The sequence below is a fragment of the Manacus vitellinus genome, unplaced genomic scaffold, assembly GCF_001715985.3.
Source record: "Manacus vitellinus isolate BGI_N305 unplaced genomic scaffold, ASM171598v3 scaffold_42_pilon, whole genome shotgun sequence".
NCBI classification, from domain to species: Eukaryota; Metazoa; Chordata; class Aves; order Passeriformes; family Pipridae; genus Manacus; species Manacus vitellinus.
The window spans coordinates 1848517-1864282 of record NW_021940553.1 but is presented as its reverse complement, the minus strand read 5'-3'; the positions used below and the strand labels follow the sequence as shown (position 1 = coordinate 1864282).

At 44.7% G+C, this 15766-nt stretch overlaps 1 protein-coding gene across 1 annotated transcript in view; it reads right to left on the bottom strand.

The window, feature by feature from the left end:
- Positions 1–15766, bottom strand: part of LOXHD1 (lipoxygenase homology domains 1) — a 152649-nt gene that overhangs the window by 14110 nt on the left and 122773 nt on the right. The window contains exons 37-38 of the mRNA XM_018078765.3: positions 12933–13110; positions 7955–8140 (exon numbers count right to left, since the gene is read on the bottom strand). Of these exons, the coding sequence (XP_017934254.2) occupies positions 7955–8140; positions 12933–13110 (364 nt within the window). The remainder of the gene's footprint in view (positions 1–7954; positions 8141–12932; positions 13111–15766) is intronic.

Sequence of the window (15766 nt, the reverse complement as noted above, 5' to 3'; positions counted from 1 at the left end):
TCACTGGAAAAGGAGCGTTAATTGTGAGGTGTTAAAATCATAGCATCTAGCTGTGCTTCGGTACATCTCAAAACACTTCTGAGAAGGTGAATAATTTTTATCCCTAATTTACATAATTGAAAATGAGGTACAGAGATGTGATTTACGCAAGGTCATTCAGCGAGCCAGTGCCAGAATAAAAATAGATTCATTTCGTGTATCTCTTCTTTAGGATCATGTTAGTTCACACCACAACATTTCTCATCAGAGCAGACAGGCAATGCAAAACCTCTCAGAACCTTTGACAAAGCAAAAGCTTAACACTTGGGACAGTTTTAGAAAATAGGTCCCTTGCCCCCCTTCCCTCCTCTGTTGTCTGTGCAACTTGTTCAATCCAGGATTTGACTCAGGTCAAAATCACCCATAAATTACCCTAAGAAATTCCCCCCCAGTGCATCCTAAACATCAACTACGCCTGTGCAAAAGCACTTAGCAGCTCTTAGTGAAGATACAACAGTTTCTTATATTATGTTCTTGTGACTGAAACAAATTCTGTGTTTTATTGAGGAATACTTGATGCAAAAAACATTTAACAAGGATGTAGGGTAATTTATCCCCAAGAGGCGCAAAGGAGGCTTGTAGAAAAGAGAAGCTTTTAGAAAATTGATAATTCTACAGCTACACCTGGCCTTTTGGGCTCCTTCTGCTTTGTAGTGAAAGATTCTGCAATTCAGAAGATTGGAAAGAAATGAATGAATGCACAAGGTCAACACTGAAATCTTCTTCTCTCCAAGTCTGCTATTTTGATTTCTTAGATCTTTTTTTTTTTTAATTTTTCGACTTTGTACGCTCTGCATGTGACATCTTTGCAGTGCCTTCTGCTTTAGCTGTAATGCCTGTAGCTCGTCTTTCATTAAATGATAAAATGATTTGGTTGAAAGTGATCTTAAAGCCCACCTCATTCCAACCCCCTGCCACGGACAGGACACCTTTCACTAGACCAGGTTTCTCTAAGCCCTGTCCAACCTGGCCTTGAACAATTCCAGGGATGGGGCAGCCACAGCTTCTCTGGGCAACCTGTGCCAGGGCCTCACCACCCCCACAGGGATGAAATCCTCATCTTTGTGCTGGCACTGTTTAGTGTAAAGAAAAAAACCCGACACAGAAGAGAGGGGAAGGTGCAAGGTTTGTGAGGGGGGAGGTTGTGGGGGTCAATGCTGGGATCTCCCTAGGTGCTGAGGCCAGATTTGGGCAATTTGAAGGACTAATCATCCATGGCACAGCTGCTGGCACACTACAGGTCTGCAGTTTGCATGCTCATTTGTGCCCTGTCAAAGGTGTTGACTTGCATCCACGCAGAAAGATGCGGGAGTTGACATTGTCTTCACTCTCTGTACTGAACCACCAAGAAAACAGGGAGGATGATGGACTCTCCTCTCCTTGGGCAGTTTTACACATCTATTTCTCTCCCTCTCACCTTTTATTTAAAGCAGAAACTATTCAACAAATCTACCCCGAGGATCAACAGAGTTTAAGAGGCAACAGTCAAGAGCTAAGAAGGGGGCTTAGAAAAGCCCTTCTCAAGCCTGATAGCTGAATAAATCCTTACAGAGGGCTAAAAAAGACAGTTCTTTAGGGTTGGGGTTTTTCTTTTAAATAATTTATGGCCTACAAGTGCCCCAAAGGCTTGGAATAGTACCCATGAATTGCAGAAACATATCTCAGGAAAAGCTGTGTGCTGTGAGCTCAAGGCCTTGGCAATTCAGCATCTGAGCCAAGATACTGCTCCTTAAAAAGGTAGCTGCTTCAGAGAAAGAAAAGGAAAACCAAGGGTATACAAATGGTTTTGACTTGAGTCCAGATCAAGAAAGGGAATAAGATACTTTCTCCATTGGAAGAGCCACACAAAAGGAGTCACTGGGGCAGTTAGGCTATTTAAAACTCAATTAGATGATATTATAGCAGGTAGTGTAATTGAGAGAAGGGGCCCATTGAGTCAAAGAAGTTGGGCTCCATAACCTTGTTATTTACTTCTGTCTTTGCTCCTATAGTAACACTGGAAAGTCTAGTTTATCCATAATTAGGCTGTTCTGGCTCCCCTTTGTTGATGGCAACTGAGATAATCAAGAGTCTGAAATTAATGACTTCAGACAGACTGCTTATCACCTGGGTTCAAATCTACTCAGGCAAATGAGGGAGCTCAGTCCAGATTTTCCATACCTCCTTGTTTCATGGAGAAAGAGGCAGAAAAATAAAATAAAAAAAGATAAAAGGGGGGGGGGGGAAAGCTTTTTCTAGGTAAATAATTCGGTTACTGAGATACTGAGAAACTTTGAGCCATTCTTCCAGGATGGTGATTTAGTTCCTATAGCAGAGAAAAAAATTGAGGCCTATATTTAGAAAGCCAGCATTTCTACAGACCTACAGATACTGATCTTGCATAAATGTAGAAGCAAATGAACTGAGATATGAGAAAATACATAGTGCCTATCTGAGATCAGGAGATGGGGAGTCTGGAAGCGATTAAATTTGCTCAGGGAGTCTAAATATATTAGGTCGAACATCGGTATCTCAAAGTAAACAGGGGCAAGATAAAAAGACATGGAGCAAAATTAAAACTAAATTTCATTCACGGCACTTTGCTGTTACCAGAACCTCGCTGGTGAGCTCTAAATGTCTAAAAAAAATCAAGAGCAAGTTCCTTGAAATTGCGGTTGTGAAGTCTTTAAACTGCCTGTTTTCAAATGAGCGACTACTTCCTCCCTCATCAGTTTTACTGAAGTTGGAGGAATTTGATGGGGGCTTCATTCCTCCTTTATATCTCATACATAGATGCCACTCAGCGTTTTGGTTTTTTTCTTTTTTTTGTGGGGAAAATGGCATTTAAAAGCATTAAAGTGGGGCCATAAAACTGACGTGCTTTTCCAGAGGGTGCAAATGTGGCGTTTGCAGTCTAAAGACCCCCTGATAGTCTTTGCCGTGGTAATTACTGTCTCTTCAACTCTGAACACCCCACTGCAGTCAAATTTCAGTGAAAGGATAAACAAAAGCGGGACGAGAACTGGGAGCAAAGCCACTGCAGCAAGACTTCAGTGACAGAGGGGGATTCTGAGCTGCAGTGTATGGCAAAGCAGCCACATCAGGCAAGGCACTTAAATGTATTTTATCCTGAAAAACAGGCAGGTGGTTGACTTCCTGAGGGGATCAGGTGATGCCTGAAAGAAAAGAAAGCCTTGTGATGGTTAGTATTTCCCCTAACTAGCCCATAAATGCTCAAGACATTTAATGGGATGCTGTCATTGGTCCCAAACATCAGAAGGACATGTCAGAGAGATTCCAGAGGAGGCCATGGAGATGCTCCAAGGGCTGGAGCCCCTCTGCTCTGGAGCCAGGCCGGGAGAGCTGGGGGGGTTCACCTGGAGAAGAGAAGGATCCAGGGAGAGCTGAGAACCCCTTCCAGTGCCTAAAGGGGCTACAGGAGAGCTGGAGAGGGACTGAGGACAAGGGCCTGGAGGGACAGGACAAGGGGGAATGGCTTCCCACTGCCAGAGGGAAGGGTTAGATGGGATATTGAGAAGGAATTCCTGTCTGTGAGGGTGGTGAGGCCCTGGCACAGGTTTTCCAGAGAAGCTGTGGCTGCCCCTGGATCCCTGGATGTGTCCCAGGCCAGGTTGGACGGGGTTTGGAGCAACCTGGTCTAGTGGAAGGTGTTCCTGCCCATGGCAGGGGATGGAATGAGGTGGGATTTAAGATCCCTTCCGACCCAAACCATTCTATAATTTTATGATTGAGACTGATTATTTAGAAAATTAAAAAAAGGACATCAACCATGTTCCATGTATTCAACATTCAAGGAGCAATGGGGTAGACAGTGTGAGGCCAAACCTTTCACAGGCTATTGGCAGACAACCATTTAGTCCAAAAAAAAAAAAAGAAAATTCCTAAGGAAAGAATGATCAACATCTGATGCCTCAAATTAATGGTAAATACAAGCACATTTTTATTTAATACCCCAAGTCCCCCATGCATCTGACAAAACCCATACATGACCCTTGATCCCTGACCCTGCTACTCCTTTCCAAAAAATAGAGCCACAAATTTCTAAGCAGTGCCACAGTCAATTTATATAAGTTATGTATAGAGAGCAGGCATGTATCTGAAGGATAGTTATATCCTGGGATCCCGGCAGTAATAAATACCCTGCCCACCCAACAAACTGTCATGCTGCATTGTGTGAAGTTTTAGATAGGATATGCTTTTCACATGACTAATGCAAGAACAATGTAGACAACATATGTTATGACTTAAACTACAGTTTTCCTTCTTTCTGCGGGAAAAATAGCAAGTAAATTTTTGCTGAGCAAAACCCGAACATGTTGTTTTTCCAAGGCTTAAATTAACCCTACAGTCAGCCACATCTGGTAAAAACCATTATTTATAAGTGGAAACCAGTGTTATGAGTAAATAAGGAAAGAGAATAAGGGGTTCAAATGCGTATTTATAGACATATTTCAAGTTCTGGACACACGGTTTACTATTTTAGCTGACTTGTGGTGCCTATCTGGGTACATGTTCTTAGCCCACAGCAAATTTAAATAAATAGAGCCTACTTACTGCTTAGCCTAAGGCTAAACTCTGTTGCTTCCCTTTACCACTAACCAACACTAGCACACAGCTGGAAATTACCACAGCCCAGCTGCAATGTGGTGACTCCCCAATGGCATCAACAGCATCATCAGTGGCACAGAGAAGGTGAACCATGATCACCTGTGCAGGAAGGAAAAGGCAACAAAACCACCCGGATTAAGAGGATTCACTTGTCACACAGCAGGAAAGAGACCCACGGGACTCATTTCCTCCTGTGGGCGCTAAATGTCTCCTGGGCAAGAACTTGAAGGAGAAAATTCACTGAAAGTTACCTAGTGGACAAAAATTAAATCCAGTTCAGGAGATGCCCTGAGCTATGCGCAGCAAGATGGAGAGGACTGTGGAAGGATTTCACATGATCACTCAGTTCCTCCTCTCCCTCAGGTACTCAGTGATGCTGCTGCTGGAAAGAGCTGCTGAGCTCCACAGACCCTCAGTCTGATCCAGTTCTCATCTTTCTACCTCCCAGTCTGTTCGTGCTGCTGAGCCCTAAGGACCAGCTCTGCCCTAGTGGGTGTATTTCACTCTGTCAGCATGGCCAGTCACCAGGGGACCATGATGCCTCTTGAGGAAAATGTTCTTTTATACACATATTAGCTGGTAATATATTTGAAAGCAAATCTGCAAGTCCATGTTGATTTCTTGCTGCTATTAGAAGGACATCTGGACCACTCTTCCAACTGCAGAGATATCTGTTTGCTAAGCTAAAACTGTTGTGTTTCACCAGCCCTTTCCATACTTGCATTTAAACTGCAGATCCAAGGAATAAGTGTTTTGGCAAAGTAATCAGGTGAAAGCAAGTCCCTTACTGCATTCAGCAGCAGCTATATAACATGATATTACAGAGTTTAATCAACTAAATTGCTCTGTGTTATGGGAGTGATAAATCTGAGCTCAAAGCTCGGAGTGTCTGGGAATAAACAATTGAGGGTGGTTGTATTTCCCATCTTTCACAGTGGCTACAGTAAGACTTCTTTTCTTTCTCTCTCTCTCTTTTTTTTTTTTTAATAAAAATAAGGAGGCAAACTTCCAGTACGGAAGTTTGATCCAGAGGTAGCGTATTTTATTAATATTGTATGAGATGCAGCCTTCCCCATCTGCCACAACTTGGATTAGTCAAGAAGATGATGGCCAGGGCACATCCACACTGACATAAAACCCCACCCCAGCCATAAGCCAGCTGCCTCAGTACAAGCAGGTAATTACTGAGTAGTCCTGCTGCCATTCCTCCTTGGATTTTGATAAATATTACTGTCCAAACAGCCTTGTTAATAGTGACCCAGGTCGGTCTGTGGGAGCTGTTGAGCTTCCTCTTTGGGCTGCAGCAAGGGCCGGCTGTCAGAGAACAAGCCATTGCTAATGCAATATAATCCCTTTACATGAAGATGGGGTGGGATGGGGTGTCACCACAGCAGTGTCAATGGTGCTTTTGTTACAAGATACTGCTTGATGCCTGAATGACAACACAAATGACTGTGATAGCAGTACCGAGCGCTGCTCTGCTGTTTGTGACACCAGTCAGGGTGTCCTGCAGCAGGGAAATATCAGAATCTCTCTCAGCAGGGCGCCAATGGCTGATGCAGTGATCTTAATAAAGACAGACACAGATCTTTATTTCTGTCTTCTAAAGCTCACTGTGTTATGCCAGGCTGCATTACCCCATGTGTCGATGTCAGCTCCGTGGCATCAAATTGCTCTGGAAGTGCCACGTCAGCCTGTGTGAAAGGCATGGTGTTGTAGTGGTTTGAACCAGGTTTTCCCCCTGAAGCTAAGGAAGTGGTAAGCCCCAGGGGGTGGTGACCTCTGAAAGCTTTGAAGTTTTGTCCAGTGGGCGCTCCTGCGAAATGTAAGCATACCACAAGCAAACGGAAGAGAAGTTTAGTTGTAGTTGGGTGAAGAAGTGGTAGCCATGTTCTGACACCACGAAGAAAGGGGCTCTGAGCCCCTTGGGGCCTCTGGGGCCCCCCAGCCCCTGGCTGGGGGTGGCTGAGGGGACTTGGAACAGCGTGAGGCTGGACTAAGTGCCTGCAGCTCAAAGCTTAAAAGTTTTCTCCACCGTGAGTGAGCAGAGACAGCAGCGGCAGAAGCAGCGTCCAGAAGCGATGGCAGAGAGCCAAAAAGGATAAGAAGCGGCAGAGGCATTACAGCCAAGCTGGAGAGACACAGTATTGTCCGAAAAAGAGCTAGCAGCAGCCGAAAGAGAGAACTGAGTTCTACAGAGAGGAAGTTTGGGGGTAAGAACTGCTAAACTCCCCTAAACTTTCTTTGAGATCCCTCCAAAACGGAGGGGGGTGGACTCTTACCGATTAGAAGTCCTAAATGGAGTAGAGGAGCTAAGAAGCTCGGTTGTCCTGAGAGCTCAGCCAGGACAGTGTGTGGAGGTTGACCTTGGGGCCCTCCCTTGCTGCAAGCTACCAAGAAGCTCGCAACCATCTTGAGACAGGGTCCAGAAGCTCTGCAAGGGGCTTTGAGTCCCCTGAAGATACCAGACCATCACGAAGACCCCCTGTGTCTCATAGTATGACCGTGGTGGAACAACCTTTGTCTGGGGTGAACGCAGCCCACAGAAGACCCCTTTGCCTGTGTCAAGGGGCCGAGAGAGGCTTGGAGGCCTCCCTCGTGAGTGCTGGCAGAAATCCAGCTATCAGCTGCTGCATGTGGAGAGGACAGAGAGACCTGCTGCCTTAGAAGATACTGCTGCTCAGAGTAGAGACTAGAAGGGATCTGTCCTTCTTCCCTCCTGGACTTTTATTTGGAGGGAAGAAGAGATCTGATCCATTGTAAATACTTATGTCATAATAGAGATAGTTGTGATCGTGTGTATAATGTATTATACTATTTATTTGTATAGTCATTGTAATATATTCCCTTTCCCCCATTCTGCATCTTGTGTTTTGTCTGGAAAAAACACATCTTATACTAGGTTGAGATGGGGGAGGGGGCTTAGACTAGGGAATTAGATTTTGGGGATCTCAAACCATGACAGGCATCAATAGAGTCAGTGTGTTGGGACAACAGGCTGGATGGATTTGCTCTGGAGGAGCTATCCCTGTGCTGCAGTGGTGGCTGTGAGTTCAGACTGAAGCTGGGGACCCGTGCAGGCAGATACTACATCAGCATCTGGGGAGATGTTCACCTGCATAAAGGGGGTGCGTTTAGACGGGCAAGCTAGGACACAGGATCCATATAAAATCCAGGTAATCCATCCAGCCTGCAGCAGAGTTGGGAACAGTGCCCTCAGGCTGCCCTGTGCCCATGGAGTAGAATGTGCTTCCTCAAGTGAAAACGTTGCCCCAACCTCTCCCTCCCTGCAAGTCACTGCCCTGACCTTTGTTGTCGTGCCAGACCCGCACTTTGCAGAGGTCTCCCAGGCTCAGCATGTCTGAGAAGCTGAATTCGTCCATCTGGTTCCTCTCAAACTTGTTTGACTTGTTGGACTCCTTCAGAGCCAGGGTCCCGCTGTCCCCATACTCCCCAAACAGGATCAAGGACACGTTGGCATCGGTGCCTGCTCCTGGGAGGAGACAGCAAAGAGAAATGTCATGAGTTAGTCTGCCCAGTCAGGCTGACTCCCAACCCCCAGCTGCATGGGGAGGGAGCAAAGGCAGGCAGGGAGAGGCAGCAGGGATGCTCATGTTTCTCTGGGCACAGTCAACACATTTCAGTGGATCTGTGTAGGATCCTGCAGGGAGGACACCCCATGGCAGCTAAAATCCAGCCTTTCCAGCCCATCCCACAGACACAGATGCATGCTTTTCCCTTGCACTCAAGGTGTGGAGACTGCAGTGGTGGCAGTGTCAAAATATTGTCCATGCTGTATTTAATGGAAAAAGTCCCAGTTTCTCATGCAATAGCTCTCCACACCAACTCCCACCCTCTTATCATGTATATGTTAGGAAAATAAACATTTCTAAGATGATCTTTATTACCTAATATTGAATTTCATATGTCCACTACTGTCCATATTTTGCCACAGAAACCAACCATGCTGTTTTCCTGACTTTTGGGGAGTTTAAGGCCAAACCATCACCTTCGGTGACCTTAGGAACATTTTAGCTGCGAGTGTTGCATCTTCACCTGGCACGATTTACCATACGACTGAAATGATTGCATTTTAGTTTTTATGTCATAATAAAAAATCAGATTCATGGAGAAAAATGTGATTCCACATGGGCAGACAGTCACTGCTGTGTCAGAACCGAATCCCTTAAATTTTGGAAGAGGGAAACAAGATCATCAGACCCAAATCTGCCTTACAAAGAAACTCAGCATCTGCTGCCCTTGGTTAGATAGCCCAGCTTTGAAACTCTAACCACCTGCCAAGCTCTTTCTTACACAAGGGTATCATAAATCCACTTTAAGCCACACTGACAGTATTTCCCACAGTTCCAATGCAGAGACAAAGTTGGTGGTACCGTAAACTTCTGGAGAAAGCTACCACTTCCATGGGATAATTATTTAAATACAGAAATAAGGAAGAAACCACAAATGTTCCTACAGAAGGGCTGGAAAAAATTATAAAAGAGGAGAAAAAAAGTCATACAGAGGAAAGGCAAAGCTACATGTGGTGTCCACATGAAAATGGCCCATGTTAAATTGGGGCTAATTTTCAGCAGTTCCCTAGGAAGGGCTTAAGTAGGAAGAAACAGCGTCAAGGATTCAGGCAGTTCATCTGGCAGTACCTTTTATGACCCCAAAGCTTGTTGAGGTGAGGAACAAAGCAAACTCAAGTCCATTTCCTTGCAAGGAGCAGGCTCCTAATTAATAACAGGTCTCAAAAAGCACGGAACCAACTGTTTCTTAGCAAAACTGTCCCTGTAGGAAGAAGCTTATGAAGGTCCCATGCTGTGACATTTCCCTCACAAGCAATTAGCAGGAGATGGGAAAGTAAAGAACAGAAATGTTAAATCAATGTACGTTTCACCTATTTGGGTCTCTGATATTTTTTTGGTTGTTGTCAGTTCCAGGAAACTGCCAGGAGCATTTAGGGACTGCAAAGGACCTGACAAATGAAGAGATGAAGGTGCTGTGGTTGTACAAGCCTTAACTGGCAATGAGTGCAATAGCACATGGGTCAATACTGGGATCTGCAGGGCTGAACTGAGTTCCATCATCAACACCCTAAACACTGACAGAGTGTTTCCTCAGCAGATTTCCAGATAACAGTAAATTTGCGGGAGTGACTGATGTGCTGAATGCCAGAATTCCAACCCAGATGGGCCTTGAGAAACTTGAGGACTGGGCAAGAAGAAGTCCCAAGGAATTCGGCAGAGTTCTGCATCTGTGGTGGAATAAACCCTGCACATGCTGGGAAGTTGAATGTGACCCGAAGGTTACAGCAGTGACATTCATATCGGGATTGAATCCAAGCTAACAGGAAGTTCCCAGTGTTCAGTGCAAAATGCCAGTTTGAATTCCTGGGTGAGGCTGAGACACTGAGCAGAGGCCCAAGGACCCACAGCCACAAGTTTCTGGGGAGGTTCTGGCTGGGCATCTGGAAAAACACAAGTTTCTTAGGAATGCGTTTCAGGTCTGGATGGGATGCCTGAGGAGGTGGTGGCATCACCATCCCTGGAGCTGTCCAACAGTTGGCTGGGCAGAGTCTTATCTGACCTGACCCAGTGCTGGCAATAGCCCTTTGATCAGGAAAATGGGTGAAAGAACCTCCAGAGGACCCTTCTAACAACAGAAGTTTCTACGATTTTATGATTCTTACTGAGCAGATGCACTGTTTTTAAACAAACTGTGGGCTTGAGTCACAGCCTTCTGAGGCTAAAGAATATCCTTTTGACATAACAGAGACTTGGATAAGGCACTAGGAACTGACACCAACTGTCCTAAATTATGTAATTTGTAGGTTGGAGCTGAGCTGACAACATCCTAATTAATCTTATAACAACAGAGATAAAAACCTTATGCTTCATTAATGATTGGAAAACGAGAAGGCAGTATTTATTCATTCCCCATCTTTATTGCATTACCATGTATATTGTGCCTGCATGTGGAATAGAGCAAGTAAAAATTAACCAGTGAGGACATTTTTGTGCCACAGAAAGAGCCATCAAATGGTCTGGCCCTACTGCATCTGTGTCAGTGGGTCTTTGAAGAAAATGGTTGTGCTTTACTTCTAAGATCAAAAGTGGATCAAGATCTTGGTTTTTAACTGTAGATTACCCATCTGACTTGGGACATGTGTGTTTTAACATCCTCTTCTCTTCCTATCTATGTGTAGTCTGAGAGCTGCCATCTGAGGTGCTGCTAGTGGTGGAAGAAAGGTGATTGACCTTTGCAGGAGCAGAGTCTTTCCCTGACACAACCTCTGTAGGTTACATTATCATCGCAGCAGAATGACTCTGTGAAAGCCCAAACTGCAACTCAAAGGTTTCTTTGAGGAAAAAGTAAAATGAGGCTGTTTTTAAGTATGCACCTGTGGTGGGGAGGAAATGGTTTATGCTTTCTAGTTTGCTGCAGCACACTTTTTATGTGATTCATTTTCCCTGACCTCAGCCATCTAGCCTAAAAATCGTGCAGTCTCTGTCTGAATGTGATGAAGAGAGACTGGCAGAGACCCTTCAGAGGACTATCCAGACCACTGATGAAGATTCTTCTCTCTAAGATGAGTTGACCAGAGACAGTCTAGGCTAGAAGTAACTAAGAACAGAAGTACTATTTTTTGGAGACTGACAAATAGGTGAGTTGAATTTGCTTTTTTTTCTTTCCCCCCCCCCCAAATTTTTTTTTTTCAAATTTTTTTTTTTTTACTCTGTGACTCTGATGACCCTGATGCACTGGGAAGTTGAAAGCTACTGCAGAGGAAAACTTTATGCCTAGAAACTGAAACATTTAATTCCTTGTGCAGCACTGCTGTCCCTAGACAATGTCAGCATGGCAGGAGATGATATAACATGTTCAAAACAACCGTCAAGGATAAAATGCCTTTCTTCCTGAATGGGTCCAACCAGGAGTAACTGTAGAATACATAATGATCAAAGAGGGGAGATGGTTCATGATTTGTACCCACTTTAGATAAGCTGGATAAAGTTCAGCATTATGTCAGTGAGCTGTGTGATCTAATCACAAACAGACTCTCTGAAACCTCCCTGTAATCTGCTCTTTCCTACTGGTTGTCACTGTTCATAATGAAATAAAATGTTTCTTCATTAATACCCATCATCCTTCATTCAATGGGAAGGGCAGATCTGTCTGCTGCTGCTGTCATTTTCTATTCTCCTCTCATTTCTATTTCCATCGCCTTTGTGAGTTAGGGCTGGATTTCACAAAAAAGGTCACAGAAAAATCTACCATTATATTAGATGGATTGCCAGATACATAAACAAACCTTCTGCTCTCTCTCTCTTCTGTTTTTTTGTGTTTCACTACATGTTTTTCAGACAAGCAGCAGGCAGAGAAGATAGATAAGAAATGGTGAAGCGGCACGAAGATGCTCTGCCAGGGAAATTTTTATATTCTTAGATCACAAGCTGCATAAATTACCACTGGTAAATCCACAGGGAAAAAGGTAATAAAGAAAAGAAAAAGAAAGAGATGTAGAGGTCAGGAGGTGGTTCTGTGCACTGGTGTGACAGAATCTCCTTTAAGGGTCAACCTTTCAAAGCAAGGTGTCCTGCAAGACAGCGTCTGGCTTGTCCCACCTTGGCACAAGGCAGCCTGTATGTGGCTGCAACTTTCATTTAGCAGCCTGACAGAATTTCTCATGAAAAGAGGCAGTGATCTCAGGAAATGACATAGAAATCCCATTTCTTGGCTCTGGCAGCCCTGCAGCTCTCTGTGTACTCTGTTACACCTCTTCTATCTGGTGTGCGCTTTTAGTGATGGTTTTTCACAGCTTCAGGTAAATGGTCTCAAGACACTTTGAAAAGGAGGGTGAGTTACTGTTGTCTGCTTTGAGCCAGGCAGGTAGTGCTGACTGAAAACCTGGAGCACATCAGCTTTGACCATCCTACATGGGTGGACCTGACAACAAAAAAGAAAAAAGTGGCTGCTGACCACTGCAGCATGGTCTGCTCTAGCAATACTTTCTGTCAAGGTGTTCTCAGAGAAAGCAGAGAGCAATCAAACCTAGGCCTTGTGTCTAAATATGTTATGCCCAGAGCTCAGATGAGGATGAATCTCTCAGAATAACACTGTCATGATGAACAACCAGCCAAAATGGTTTTTTTTTCCAGCAAAGTATGGTTAAATTATGCTTTTAAAATAAACATAATTTCAAATTAAGCAGATGTTTTCCATTGCTGAAAATCAAACTTTTTGCTAGAAAAGTCATAAAATATCTGCCATGGACGAACCTCCAATGTCACTGGTTTTAACCTGAAGAGTGTATGTTGTGTCCTCCATCATCTGCTCCTCATCTATGACAGCTGGCATCTCACACACCAGGCTTCCACTGGCATTTTTCAGCTTTGACAGCCATTCCCCATATGTAAATGTGGCCACTTCTTGGTTAGTCAGGTTCTTCAGGACGATCTGTGAAGAGTCAAAATGAGGGGAAAAAGCTTACTTCAGCTACTGTTTGAATGAGGGCAAAGATTAAATCTATGAAGGGTGGGATATGGTAGAACACGGGTAGAGTTTGGCCATGGCTTCAAAACCTGTACTGAGCTTTTCTGGGATAAATGGAGCTCTCTCCTGTGGACAGTATTTGCTGTGGTGATTTGTCCTGAAAAATGGTCTTCATAATATCATAACACCTTTTCATCCATCGGGATGAAAATTTGCTCTGACTTCAGCAATGGACAAAGCTCATCTCTAGAAGAGTCAGACCTTTCCTGGGAGCCAGCATGGAATTCACTCCAAAGAAGTAACAGGGCTGTGAAGAACATCACTACTCTCCTTGAAGCACACATCATCTTTCTTCTGCCTGCCTCCTTTGTGTGAACACGTGGAGATCATTGTAGAGAGACACAAACCAACCCCCAACAAGTTAAAGCAAGGCACAAGACAAAACTAGGCCAGCAAAACTTAATGTTTCACACACTTCTCCCTCTGGGAGAAGGTGACAGAACAAACAGTATGCAACAGATATTAGTCACACTATCAAATGTCTCGTGGAAGGAGCTCAGATGCTGTGGTGATGAGAACAGAATGGGAATGAATTCAGAACAAGTCGGTGAGTTACTCCAACAAACGCCTAATAAAATACCCACCTTTATGTCTCCTGTTGAATGTGGGCTCAGCGGAGCATCAGTCAGGTAGGAGAAAGGCATTACACCTGCCTACAGCAAAAACCTAGCAGTGAGTTCTCACTAAACTGGGGGAGTTAGAGGGAAGGGAGGAGGCAGGGCTGCAAATTACCATTTGTGTTCCCATCCAGCAGAAACAGAGACCGTACCTGAGTGTAGCAGTGCATCAGCAAACACAGCTGGTAAAGGCCATGCAAACGTGAGCCCAGACGTGTCAGAGAAGTGTGACAATATTAGGAAGGGATGAATCATGGAGTTATGGGAAATTTTAAATTAAAAGGGGTGCCTAGCGTTGTGTATTTTTACCTCCCACTCCGAGCATGGCTAACTGCAAAGACATGTCTAGTTGAGTTTTGGAAATCTTTAAGGGTGTAGATTCCCCAAGCACTCTTGAGTCCTCATCCCAGGGCTGCCCCACTCTCACTGGGAAGACTTTTTTTCCTTATATATGATCAGGGTTTTCCTCATTGCAACTTGTGTCCATTGCCTCACGCCTTTTTGCTGTTTATCACTAAGAAGAGACTGGATATGTAACCTCTCTTCAAGCAGCAGAAGACTGGACTCAGATTCCCTCTTGGCCTTTTCTTCTCAAGGCTTAAAAACTCTATTTTCTTCACCCTTTCCCTGTGTGCCATGTGCTTCTGTCCCTTGACTACCTCTGTGACCTTCTGCTGCACTCTCATACATCAGTCTAAGAAAAAAACCCTTAATAAAACTTATCTTGAGATAAAATGTGCTCAAATTCTATCCTCAAACTCCAGGTGTCTCAGTCCATGGCCTTCTGCTAACCCCAACCAAGATTTCCTGGAGCCTCTAGCAGTTCAAATGAAGAATATTGTTCCAGGTTATAAAAGTTTATTTTAAAGAGGGCAGTAGCTACACAAAAGCTGAGCAGTAAGCCATGCTATTCGTGCACTGAATGATTCTGTGGGTAGGACACTCATCTGGGGCTTTCACTCTGCCTGATGCTAAGCAGGGATCTGTAACACAGCACCTTCATCCCAGGGGAGACAGGACATTTTTGTCTGTTGAAATTGTCCCACTTTTCTAGAAAGCTGCTTATTCACAGTCAGTGACACCACTATCTTTGTGGCCACAAAACGATTCTATGAGTCAAGAGATATTGAATCAAATTCTTACTTTGAACCAAGCAGAAATCAACTCTCCCCCACCACAGCTGTGGCCTCTCTGCTGGGGCATAGACCAGGAGGAAGTATCCTCTCACAAGGATGCAAGAATGATGCCTACATCCTCTTAGGTGTCCAACCTAGACACTTTTATTTGGCTAAAATTTGCAAAATTGTATTTCGAATAATGCCAGTTTGACTGAAAATGCCTTTTTTTCCCCCTCCCCCGGTGCATAAACTCTTTTCTGGAAAAGGTTCATCCAGTAATACCTCTGCCCTGCCTGGGAATGACAGTGACGCTGTTAGCAGCAAAATGTCCAGAGTAAAGCTTGCAGGGAATTGTCAGGAAAGCAGTGGGGGGTAGAAGCAGATTAGAGTTGTCAGCTGGAGTGCACTCACAGACAGAGGGATCAGACCTCTCACAAATACCCAGCACATGCCCAGCGCTCCAGATGCTGTCTGGGGAAAGCCGTAGGGCTACTAAAACTGCTGGAGCAAAACGCCCTCTCCTTCCACCCCCAGCACCTCACCCAGGATGTGGGATTTCATTCCTGTGCAGCTTCACAAAAGCAGCACAGGGAGCTGCTCCTGATACCTTGACCTGGGATGCTGTTCCAGCGAGGAACAGACAGGAGAAAGAGATTCATTTTATGCTTCATTTGCTCAGGGGAGATCAGCCCAGAAATCCAACTGTATCCTGGCCTGATCCCCAGCAGTGTGGGCAGCAGGACAAAGGAGGGGATTCTGCCCTTCTGCTCCACTCTGGTGAGATCCCTCCCTGCAGAGCTGCCTCCAGCTCTGGGACCAACATCA